We start from the raw sequence: 13,250 nt of genomic DNA on the forward strand, positions 1-13,250 counted from the left end.
ATTTGCGTACCCCCAGGGCATCCGAGATGTAGGTGTGTTTGTTTCTTCAGTAGGACAGATTAAGATTTTTAACTCAACCGTTGCTCTTATAATGGATGTCAATGGGGTGTATTTCTATAAAAGAGTAAAAAACACACAGACATATGAATCCATATTAAACCCTGTAGCTCGTGGAGACACATTGATGTCTTAAGACACGATACGATCGGTTTGTGTGAGAAACACAACAGTATCTATTAAAAAAATTACCTCGAATACAACACTATGTACATTAGCTGTCCATGCGCCATTACTGCCTGTAAGTGAGGTCAAATTACACTAAATGGCGTAGAGATAATCACTTCTGCCGCTTGCATCCCATCGAGATACATCTTATCTTGTAACATTTCACCTCACTTGCCGGAAGGGATGGCACGGTCACGGCTTTTGTACATTGTGTTGTATTTGAGGTAAAAAATTATATAAATACTGTTATGTTTCTCACAGAAAGCGATCGTTTCGTCTCTTAAGTAGGGCTGCACGTTTTCAAGTTTTTCATTAACCGTTAACCGAGGCCCTAAGCGGTTAATACTCGGTTAACCATAGTGTGCGTCAGGGTTATTATTTTTAGTTTATTAATTTGACGAACGCGCCTATAGAGAAATGCACATCATGGATTACATAATCAGAGAGTAGCCTATTTCTTTTCGTTTTAAATTGTTAAAAGACATTTCAAGCTTTCTTAAGATATATTTCATGTCTGTGAGGCGTACGCTGAGTTTCGTTAAATTAGGATGAGATGCGCTCCAGTTCATGAGCAATGCGAGTGGCCGCGAGGGCGCCTGCACGATTAGGGCATGTAGTAAAATATGCAGCCGAGAATGATTCCCACAGCGTTTGACTCGCGCGGCTGAGCCTCTCCCGGCAGAGAGTTCAAGCATCTGTGGACTCGTTCCTGCAGCTCTGGCCATCTTGCTTTCAGTCCGCGATTAGCTTTTTTTGTTTTCTTCATTACAGTTAAAATAACCTCTGCTTTTCGCTAGTCCCTCATAAGTTTCTCACTTCAAACTTTCTTTCTTCTGCTCCGTTATGCACAGCGAGCGGGTGCGTGCGTGCACGCTTCTGCCCTAGTGCGACTTATAGTCCAGTGCCACTTATTCATCCGGAGTGACTTATAGCCTGAAAAATGCGGTAAGCACTGCATTGCAATACTTGCATTTTGCCCCGTCACTCTCACTTTTAAAGTGCTCCCACGCTGTACTTTTCTTTGCCCGCTTCATTGCCCTCTTAGAAAGCTGGTCATGACTTCTTCTTGTGGATATTACAAATGTCTGGGAGCGCTCTGACGGTCTCTAGTGGTGCAAAAATATATTACAACTAAATTCAAAGCACGTCATTGACGCCACTTAACAGAGCAAAATGTTTCACTCGGTTACGCAATTTTTAACGGTTAATCGGTTAACCATGGACACCCCTACTCTTAAGACATCAATGTGTCTCCACGAGCCGCAGTGTTTCATATGGATTCTTATGTCTGTGTGTTTTTTACTCTCGTACACCCCATTGACATGCATTATACGAGCAACGGTTGAGTTAAAAATCTTCATTTGTGTTCTCCTGAAGAAACAAACAACACCTACATCTCGGACGCCCTGGGGGTACGCAGATAAACATCACAGGCTCATTTTTGGGTGAACTATCCCTTTAAGCAAACAGTCTACTAATACTGTAATGAGAGTTAGCTGACATGAGGTAAAGTTGCAAAGACTGTCTAAAGTGGAAATAAGTGTTACCGAAGAAAGGGTCACTTTGGCAGTTCCTCTTTGGGTTGTGGTTTCGAGCAGCAATTAGATCCAGGGAACAGTGATCTGAATACATTCCTCTTCCTCTTTCCTGTCCTGCCCTTTACGGGCGATTGTTCGGAGAGGCATATGGACTTCCGGAGTGTGCCGATACGCCGCTCCTGTTCATGGATCTTGCACTGCAGGTGGTTCTGGATGGCGAATCCCAGTGACTCCATATCCAGAGACGCTCCATACACTTCCCACGTCATTCCCTGCTCATCCCAGATGATCTGCTGAGGTGTAGCGCTCTCCTCCTTTTCTCCATCCGCTTCTCCTTTTCTTCCAGAGTTGAGCGGCTTTAAGGAGTCCTCGGAGGTCTTGTTCAGCACCTCGAGTTCACAAGTTGCGTCGAATTCGCTGAAGGTGACTTTCGAATCGAGAGTCTGCGGTGACTGGCTTCGAAGTTCAATCTCTATTTGACACACGTGTTGAAGAGGTTTCTGGCTATTGGGGGACTTGTAAGGGGGTGGACCTAGAAATCTAGGCTTGGCTCCCATTGGTTTGGGTTCTGGTAAGACTACATTTGGCAACCAATCTGAATCCGAGCTGCTATCGGGGTTGAGGTCATTGTGTAGGCCGACTTTAGGGTTGAGGTCAATCTCAGGGTCCAATTGACGGGGTTGAGGGCCATGGACTGGACTCATGTTTGTGGATTTGCTGCAGACTTCCATGACCGCCTGGACCTCGACGTCAACACACACCGGATGTAGATCCGCCTGCAGTTCTACGTCCTTTTTTTCAGTCACTGGCAAACCTTTAATTGTCTTTGTCTCTGCATCATTCAGTTGGTTGGATTTTGGCGTCTTATTCTTTTCTGCATCCTTCTTGACTTCACTCGCCATTTTGTCCATTTTAATCTCAGCATCACGCTTTTTCTCTCCTGTCTGTCTCCTCTCCTCGCTCTTTGCTTCCTCTTTTTCCTTCTTTCTTTGACTATTCCCTGTGTGTCTCTCTTGGGACGTGACATATGCGTCAATCTTGTCTTCTGGCTCTTTAAGCTGTTCAGCTGCTTGTTTCGATGAAAGCAAGAAGGTTTGTTTGCACCCTATTGAGCTCGTCACAGTGAGGTCTCTTCCCTGAAGGACAGTGTCCTCTCTTTCATCCGCTAGCGCTTCTCCTACTCTCTCAGGCCCGCTCTTTATCTCTTGTTCCTGGCATCCCGAAGGACTCTCTCCTGCTGCTTTCGCCCCCAGTTGCAGTTTGCTCTCCCCCGACGTGTCAATCATTTTATCTTTCGGAGAAGTTGATGGCGGTCCCTCTTTGCCTGTAACTCTTCTATTCCGCTCGGTTTTCTCCAATTTGAGAGATGCAGGGTGGGATAGTTTAAGTTTGGGACTGGAAGTGGCTCGAGGAATGTGCGAGAGAGATGCACGGTTGAGACTCTTGGGAGAGTCGGTAGAGGCAATCTGGGTAGCAGAAGTGGTTTTGTGAAGCATCTTTTGTGGGGAGTCTGCGGAGCCCATTATATGAGATGTTGAGACTGTCTTTTTGATGTTTTTGGGAAATGTTTTCGCACTCGCTTGAAGCTTCTTCTCATGGCTTGCATTTGGGGATCTCAGTTTTGGCCCACTGGGTTGAGGTTGACTGGATAAACTTAAGACCTCCACTCCAGTTGCAGCTGCTTTGGTTGGTTGATTCGAAGCTATTTTAGTCAAAGAAGTTGTGTTGACTGTTCTCGCAGTCACCTGCTTGGTAGTAGCTGAGTGCATGGTGGGTATTCTTGATGCAGCTGTTGACACAAGGAGGGGTTCAGCAGCTGGATTTGTAGCTAATGCTGTGTGTTTTAGTGTTTTTACATGACCAGTGGATTCCCTGGAGTTTGATCTCTCCTCTTGCTCTTTAGTTTCTACTTCAATCCCACGATTCTCTCCAAGTCTTGTCCTAGTTCCAGGAGAGATGTTTCCCTTTCTTAGCTGTCCTGAGGGCTTGGGCTCAGAATCCCAGCATGCCTTGGGCTCATCGTTTCTGGACGGATGAAGGAAAGCAGGTCGGTTTTCCATTAAACTAATCCAAATGAATATCCAGATGGGAGCTCTGATTTAGGAATGTTTTAGTTCTGGGTATAACATATCTGTCAAGACAACACTCTGATTATAAAATCATTTTTACATAAAATAATAAAATACACACCAAGATAAAACCATAACTACTGATCTTTCAAGTAAAATTTGCTTTAATGCTATTTGGTGTCTTTTCAAACCCTTAGTGCGTTTGATGTTAAGGTTTACTCAACAAACCATTTACCATGTCTTCAGATTTTCAAATAGTTTGATTATTTTGGGTGAAATATCTCAATTAAATGTCTGAAAAAGGATAATGAAAGATGAATGGTTTTAAGAGCATTGCCATGCAGTAAACAAATGTTTACATGGTACATTAAAACGTGCAAAAGCATTTCCAATTCATCAACATAGAGCAATATAAAGAGAAAGAGGGAGGCACCAACCTGTGTCATATCTTCATTGATCATTTTTTAAATTCACATTGGCTAGATGGAAATAACATGATTTATGGATTTTGTGTCAATTCAGTTAAGTACTGTAAGTGCACTCTTGTTGTAATAAATGTGAATTCAAGGCCCTCTACATTTGAAATGTATCTTGCATTGTTTGTTATTGAATTAACTGAATTGAAAAATATATTTTGGTTGTATTTTGGTGAATGCTCTTATTACATGTTAGGATAATCATATGCATTGATTTTTATAAAAGGAAACTAAATGAAAAGTAGATTTTGAATAACAGCTGTTTTGCAAATGCATTTAGTTTTGGCTTTTGAAAATGTGTCACTCATGAAAATAGAAACAAAACAATTGAAAAGCAATTCAGATTTCCCTGCTGGCAAACAAACAAACAAACATCTTAAGCCAGTTTAAGAAGATTGTGTCTAAAACTATTTTATTCTCCGATTAGATTTGATTTCAGTTCTAATTCTCCGTCTACATTAAAACAATGACATTTAATTCGATTCGAATGTGTTATAACAACCTCTCTCGTCTGCTTCTTCAAAGAGACAGTGATCCTAATGTACACACACTGTCAAAAAAATATTGTTGGTAACCTGGTTGCCTTAAAATTTTGAGTTTCTTGAAATTAAAAATTTGAGTTGATACAATGAAGGAAATTGTTGCATAATAGAAACTCAAAATATTATTGTATCTGAACCACATACAAATTTGATAAATCATGAAAATAGCACAATTTGGCATGTTTCATTGCATCATCACAAATAAAACACACAATTACCCAATATATACAAAATCTTTCCATAAATCTTGTATAAAGGTTGTCGATTCTCAAAAATGTTCATTGCATTAACTCAATTTCAATGAATTTAAAATTTTAAGGCAACCAGGTAACTCATTTTTTTTTAACAGTGCAGGTTTGTGTTTATGTTTAATATTTGAGGATAGTAGCGACGCCCTTGACTACACACAAGACCATGGGTGCGTCACAGGGCACTGATCAGGACACAAGTCAATGGGCTGACTCCCTGATTAGTGCCCTGACTACTACTGAACTAGGGACCATGTCAACACTACCGCTTTGTATGTCATTAATAAAGTACACAAATGGACCATAAACACGTCTTCTTGAATAAATATTACATGCACAAGTATACTCACTATTTAATGCCTCCCAAATAGATGCACACGATGTCCACGGCGTGTGTGTGTGCTCCTCTGAACGCGGATGCTGAAACTGTGGAGTGTGTTTTCCCTCTCACGCTTGAATAAATGACAATACGGGAGCGCGCGCACGCTCGTGCTCGCGGCGGAATACAGCTCACATATTGATTTTAGTTTGATGATGTGCGTCTCATTTTTCCAAAACATCAGCTGACACTTTACAGTTGTGAGCGTTAGATGGCCTGGCTTTTCATTTTCCTTTTCCTTTCAGCTAGGAAGTCGCCAGAAAGCATGCGTCTGTAAACATATGCATCATGTGCATTTTAGGCTACTTAGCACTTTAGACTGAATTTAATTGAATATTCAGTTTCTCATTCCAATAGACTGTAATATGACAAAGAAACGTAAAAAAAAAAAAATCTCCTTATAAATAACCTAAATATGCCATTATTAACAATTAGCCTACAACTTAGGCAGAATAATTTATTTGTGTATTTTTTTTTACATTGAAATACTCTAAATATCAGTCTAAAAGAAAATATTCCACAAGTAGCCTAATTATGACTTTATATTGCCATTCAAGCGCAAATAAATATTAGAATTATCAAACAACACTAACTAAGGCTATAACAGGATAATACATCTCTCAGTTGATGTGTTTGAAGAAGGATAAATGGGCAAGCGTAAGGATTTGAGCGAGTTTGACAAGGGCCAAATTATGATGGCTAGAGCAGCTAGATGACTGGGTCAGAGCATCTCCAAAACTGCAGCTCTTGTGGGCTGTTCCCGGTCTGCAGTGGTCAGTATCTATCAAAAGTGCTCCAAGGAAGGAACAGTGGAGAACCGGCCACAGGGTCATGGGCGGCCAAGGCTCATTGATGCACGTGAGGAGCGAAGGCTGGCCCGTGGGGTCCGATCAAACAGACGAGCTACTGGAGCTCAAACTGCTCCAGAAGTTAATGCTGGTTCTGATAGAAAGGTGTCAGAATACACAGAGCAGCTCAGTTTGTTGTGTATGGGGCAGCATAGCCGCTGACCAGTCAGGGTGCCCATGCTGACCCCTGACCCCGCCGAAAGCACCAACAGTGGCACGTGAGCATCAGAACTTGGGAACACATGGCCCCAGGATGCACTATGGGAAGAAGGCAGAGGCAGTGTGATGCTTTGGGCAATGTTCTGCTGGGAAACCTTGAGTCCTCCATCCATGTGGATGTTATTTTGACACGCTCCACCTAATTAAGCATTGCTGAGACCATAGATATCCATAATAAAGGCTAGATGTCTTACGGCGGAGTCACCATCGTCATCACCGGCGGCCATCTTGTCACAGGCAAGCTTTCTGTCGGGCTCTGTGGTAAGGTGAGTGATCTGTACGAACATAAATACTCTTATCTCGCTGAAATCTTGACATATTTACAAATGGTTTGGTTTCTTACAAACGTTATTAACATGGCTACAAATCTGGATGCTTTAACACATTGAAATTGCAGCTTTTCGCTTCCATAAACGACTTAATCGTGCAGCTTGTGTATCACGGCTATAAATTACGTGCACGTTATCAAGGAGAGTCCCCACAAAGATAGTGAACCAGACGTGTGTGTGTGTGTGCGCGTGTAATGACAGATGTGTGAATGATTATTATCCTTGACTGAGGTGTGTGTAAGTGTTTCGTGTGTATAAAAGCGGTCAGGACGGTCCACTGCTGGTTCTGCTTCATGGAGGAGGACATTCGGCCCTTTCCTGGGCGGTTTTACGGTACACACACACACTCATGCACAATCTCACACACAATAAACACACTCATACACACACACTCTCATACACACACATATACACGTACATATACACACACACTCATGCTCACAAAAAAACACTCATACACACACACGCTTATACACACACTCATACACAAAAAAACCTTCATATACACACACACGCTCATACATACACACTTGTCATACATACACACACGTACTAATACACACAAACACACTCATACACACACTCATACACACAAACACACTCATACACACACACACACACTCACACACACACACACACACACACACACACACACACACACACACACACACACACACACACACACTCACCTTGGTTTAGAGCAGTTAAAGTATGATCTAACTATGAGTTTCTCCCTCGACAGGCAGTGACGGCCAGTCAGGTCACATGTCGTGTTCTGGCCATGGATCTCAGGGGTCACGGTGAGGTCAAACTTCTCTTTAGTTCTTCAATGTTTAACCTGTGTGATATAATCACAAACAGGTGCTACGCAAGTCAGGCACGCGGATGACCTCTCCACGCAAACCATGTCCAGATAACACACACACACACACACACACACACACACACGTTTGTTTTTGTGAATTGCGGGGACATTCCAAAGGCGTAATGGTTTTTATACTGTACAAACTGTATATACTGTATTTTTTATCCCCTAACACTGCCCCTGCCCCTAAACCTACCCATCACACACACACACACACACACACACACACACACACACACACACACACACACACACACTGCCGCTGCCCCTAAACCTACCCATCACAGGAAACATTCTGCATTTTTACTTTCTCAAAAAACTCCTCCTGTATGATTTATAAGCCTTTTGAAAAGTGGGGACCGCTGGCTGGTGACCTCAGGTTTTACTATCCTTATGGGGACATTTGGTCCCCACACTGTAATATAAACAAGGACACACACACACTGATGCAGATCTGCTGGCCGTGATGGCTCCGCCCACATTGTGACCCATCAGGATAATAGGGGCGGGACCTCTCCGAACATCAATCGCACCACACTGGCTACATCTCTGAGGAAAGCAGCCTGTGTGTGTGTGTGTGTGTGTAATGGATTGTAATACTACAGCCTGTGTGCATGTTTTTGTGACATATGAGGACACAAATGTGTATAATGACATGGGTATGACACAGGTATTACAGGAGAGGGTGAAATATGAGGACATTACCCATGTCCCCACTTTTCAAAAGGCTTATAAATCAAACAGGATGAGTTTTTTTTAGAAAGTAAAAATGCAGAATGTTTCCTGTGATGGGTAGGTTTAGGGGCAGGTGCAGTGTGTGTGTGTGTGTGTGTGTGATGGGTAGGCAATGTAGGGGGATAGAAAATACGGTTTTTACAGTATAAAAACCATTACGTCAATGGAGAGTCCCCACAAAGATAGTGAACCAGACGTGTGTGTGTGTGTGTGTGTGAGAGATCAGTGGATCTCTGCTGCCCTCTGTGGTCGGGCAGACGACCATCGACGTGGTGGAGGATGAATCTCTACTTACAGACATATGTGGGTGTGTGAGTGTGTGTGTGTGTGATGGTAGGTTTAGGGGCAGGGGCAGTGTAGGGGGATAGAAAATACAGTATATACAGTTTGTACAGTATAAAAACCATTACGCCTATGGAATGTTTCCACAATTCACAAAAACAAACGTGTGTGTGTGTGTGTGTGTGTGTGTGTGTGTGTGTGTGTGTGTGATGGGTAGGTTTAGGGGCAGGGGTAGTGTAGGGGATAGAAAATACGGTTTGTACAGTATAAAAACCATTATGCCTATGGAATGCCCCCATATGTCACAAAAACAAATAAATCAACAGACAAATAAATATACAAATGATTAAAATGAACAATTATATTATATTATACATTATATTTAATACATAAATAAATAAACAAGAAATATTCTATAATAAATTAAAATAATATTGAATAAATAATATATAAATAAACAAGAAATATCAATGTATTTTCAATGGCATATTATAAACTTACGAGAATACTTTATTAGTTGAAAGAAGTAAATATACATTAATGAGCACATATATTTTTGAAAGAACTAAGTGTTTTTAGCTAAGAGTAAACTAAAAAAGTTACACAGTGTAGCTTTAAGGGACACAACTACGGGCTCTGGGCATGCGCATATCAATATCGCGTCACTTAATTTGGGGGACGTGGAGACATAAAGTCTGATAAAGTCAAGGGAGAAGAATGAGGAGAAGCCCATAGTGAGCCAAAAGCAACGGGAGAAAATATTTAAACAATGTGATTCAGCTTTCACTTTCCACAACTACTAGAAGACCTACAGCTGTCCGACAGGAGGCTCACGTCACATCTACGTCCTCAAGCTCAGTCTGAGCCCGCGCAGTTCGCTCAGCCATCAGGAAGTGAGTGCTTCTAATTGACTTCTTTTTTCGCTTTTGAAGTCTATGGGAACGCTCTGTCCATTTATTTTACTGTCTATAGCTGTGTCTTATTTCATAAGGCTGCATACGTCATAATTTCATGTCTCATTTAAAAAAAGTGAGTAGGACACTCGAAATGCGACCTTCGAATGCGTCCTTCTTTTACAGGATTTCCACCCATAGGGAGATAACAGAGATAATCCATAATTCTTTGCGTCCCCGTTAACAACCGTCATATATATTTTTTTATATTATATGAAAAAAACTGCACCACTGCCAGATATACATGCGAGTGTAGATGTGGTGTTTCAATGTAAGTAGTTCAAGCTTGTTTTTTTTTTTTTAAAGGACAACTCCGGTGAGAAATGAACCTAGGTGTAATTAACAGATGGTTACAGACTAGATCGTTGATGCGTTTTCATGAAAATCGAATGTAAAGAGTTTTATCTCTAAAAACAGATTAGCTTATAACACTAGTCTATGGGGCACAGGGTAGTGAAATTAAATCACTAGTTAATACCACTAACAAGGCTCAAAATATCCTCACACTAACACGGCAGCATAATGAGGGTCCCTACATGCAAACCGAAGCATTGAGAACTTTGTAAGAATACAAACAATTTAATAAGAAGATACTTTATAAAGACAGTACATTATGCGTTCACGGACAGGCGCCATCTTGGAAAACAGTCTCAACTCGTCGAGCTACGAGCGCTGTGCTAAGAGATGAACTGTGACTTGGAATCTCATATGGTCCGTCGTTTCCAGAAGAAAACACTGAACGCAACAGAGAAAATTAATAAATAAAAATAGAAATGTCCATGTTATTACATTTCACAAACTTAATTCCTATCGACCAGCTCACTTAGCACAGCGCTCGTGGATCGATTCGTCGAGACTGTTTTCCAAGATGGCGCCTGTCCGTGAACGGGTAATGCACTGTGTTTATAAAGTATCTTCTTATTAAACTGTTTGTACTCTTACAAAGTTCTCAATGCTTCGGTTTGCATGTAGGGACCCTCATTTTTTAGCCTTGTTAGTGGTATTAACTAGCGATTCAATTTCACTACCCTGTGCCCCATAGACTAGTGTTATAAACTAATCTGTTTTTAGAGATAAAACTCTTTACATTCAATTTTCATTAAAACGCATCCCAGAGAACGATCTACTCGGTAACCATCTGTTAATTGCCCCTAGGGTAATTTCTCACCGGAGTTGTCCTTTAAGCTATTACCTCAAACAGATAGTTGTGGTAAACAGGATTACAACTGTTTAGTTCTTTTTTTAAACGTTTAGAACAGTACATTGCTGTCAAGACAAGAAACATTTCATAGTAATTTTCAAGTTATAAATAATTTTCATTCATATAAACTGGCGTGAGAGCGCAACGAGGCTGAACGTGTTGGCATAGCGACGTGATACTTCCTGTCTGTGTGTCCTTTAAAGGACGTCTCGTTTAATTTTGACTGAGGACCCTCCGTATCCACAAGTTTCCTACGCCCCATGAACACTTGCGTCAAAAGTGGGCGCGTCTTCCGGTTCGAAATAAACAAGCGGGACGACATTGACATTTAACAATTGACAGTCATTCAAGCTATCCAAACGTGCTAACTATGTGGGAACACAACCTCAACGAACTTAAAAATGGTGAAACAACAGTACCTTTACCTTCCGCTGTAGTTGGTTGGGAAGATGACGTAAAAAAGTGGCCTCGTATCACGTACGGTGGTATTTTTAGCTATTTTCTTGATTCAGTAGCCTGTGATGGTAAGGCAATAAGCAATTTGAAAAGCTCAGAGGCGTATCAGTATTTGCATAGTGATAAAGTCGGTCGGGTGTTATTTAAGGATGTTGGAAACAACCTAGTTTATCTAATAGCGGACGTTGAGCCGAGCGAGAGCCTTCACGTATCCCATCATAAGGCTTGGGTGCTAGCAACGGTGACAGGTGAAGTAAGTTAACTTACAGACAGCGGGTTGTTCATGTATTGCAGGGCCAGGACGCTCTTGTAGTCATGCAGCAGCACTTTTGTGGAAGGTCGGTAAAGTAAGGACAATTAAGTGCACTGTGTTTGTTTATTGTATTGCGATATTATTAATTAACTAATAAATACTAAATTGAAATGTTTAGTGTGTGTCATTCATTCATGTTTTGCATATGTTGCTTCACAGGAACTTTCACTTAACCCTTGTGGCACAATCTGGTAAAAAAAAAAAGTACAAATTTAAAATTTGAAGCCTTGCTGTGGTGTGGCTAGCAGCGAGACGAGACCGGTGTGCCACGCAGCTGGCACTCGTTGACATTAATCACCGGCCCGCTCTCGCGGTCCCTCGCCCCGCTGCTTGCCACACCACACTTGCCAACAACACAATGAAAGCCTAAGATGTGAATAGCCCTGGTTTACACTATACAATCAGTTTTAGTCCACGGATATTCTGAAGAAATAAATACACAAAGACAGTAATTATCAAAACATTTTTTACTTGCACATTCAGTTAGCAGTGGTATCCAGAACATTTAATTAAATTAAAATTAGCATGTCGAGCCCTGGGTCGGCGTCTCTTCTCCGGTGGCTTCTCGTAACCCAGAAAAAGCATTGGGTACGGGTTATCCTGTGTTGGCTTCTTGTCAACGAAGTGAAACGATCACACAAACAGATGTTTGGGTGTTTTTTTTAAGTTTAAGTTCTTCAACCATATTCTTTTTGGTTCGTCGTCTATTGGGAGACGATGGAAACTGTACCATCGTTGGCAGGAACACTCTGACTTAGTTATGTTCAAAACACTCACGTTTACGCCACTGAATTAGTTTAGTCCGGTTATTTGTACACCCGCGAACAGCACATGTTGTCCCTGAGCCCCGCAACAACATCTCTCTTAAAGGTTTGCGACTTTACATATTAAAACAATGATCCGAATAATTAAATAAAAACGTAGCCTCGTCACTAACTAGCACACAAAATACCATTGGCATACTACTTCCGCTGTCTCACCGGAAGTTGTACCCACGTTCTTTTTTACAGTAGCGCCCCCCGGAAAAAGGTGGATACTGCATCCTACACAGGACGTGTCCTCCGGAGGACGCACGCAGCCTTCAAAATTTAACGAAATGAGACACAGCTAATGCTATCCATCTCCGTTTTTAGTGTATTTCTGTGGGAGTGCCACACACTGGCCTGGTACACGTACTACATCGTTTTGAGTCATTTTCTTAGCTCTCGTGTGGACGCAGATATTTTTTAAAACAAGAGGAAAAAAAGATAGGATACGAAAAGCTCTGGCTTTGTGTGGACGGGGCCTAAATCACAAACGACTGCTCGACATGCATTATTTATTTATATCTAAACAACGGCAACAAAACCAAATGTTTACGCCGCATCAGAAACGGTGAAATGTACGGCAAGCCGTTTTGACTTTTATTCATGCTCAGGTTATGTATTTGTGAAATCAACAATTTAATTTTGACTAGTTAAAATGTTAATTCTTCATATCAGTAATTATATTTCCCCTAGTAACAATGGCAATTTTTGATACAACTTTTTCACCAGTAACAACAATAATTCTTGATATCAACAATTTATTTGG

At 41.4% G+C, this 13,250-nt stretch overlaps 1 protein-coding gene across 1 annotated transcript; it reads right to left on the minus strand.

Annotated features, from left to right (window-relative positions):
• Positions 1-1,629: 1,629 nt before the first annotated feature.
• Positions 1,630-3,890, minus strand: gprin3a (GPRIN family member 3a). The gene has a single exon (XM_067447146.1). The coding sequence runs from the start codon at positions 3,821-3,823 to the stop codon at positions 1,784-1,786; it is 2,040 nt and encodes a 679-aa protein (XP_067303247.1). The 5' UTR covers positions 3,824-3,890; the 3' UTR covers positions 1,630-1,783.
• Positions 3,891-13,250: the final 9,360 nt, after the last annotated feature.

This window comes from Pseudorasbora parva, chromosome 6, assembly GCF_024679245.1.
Source record: "Pseudorasbora parva isolate DD20220531a chromosome 6, ASM2467924v1, whole genome shotgun sequence".
Lineage (NCBI taxonomy): Eukaryota > Metazoa > Chordata > Actinopteri > Cypriniformes > Gobionidae > Pseudorasbora > Pseudorasbora parva.

Excerpts from the sequence above, each read along its gene's own strand:
- gprin3a (XM_067447146.1), bottom strand. The coding sequence starts at position 3,823 with ATGGAAAACCGACCTGCTTTCCTTCATCCGTCCAGAAACGATGAGCCC.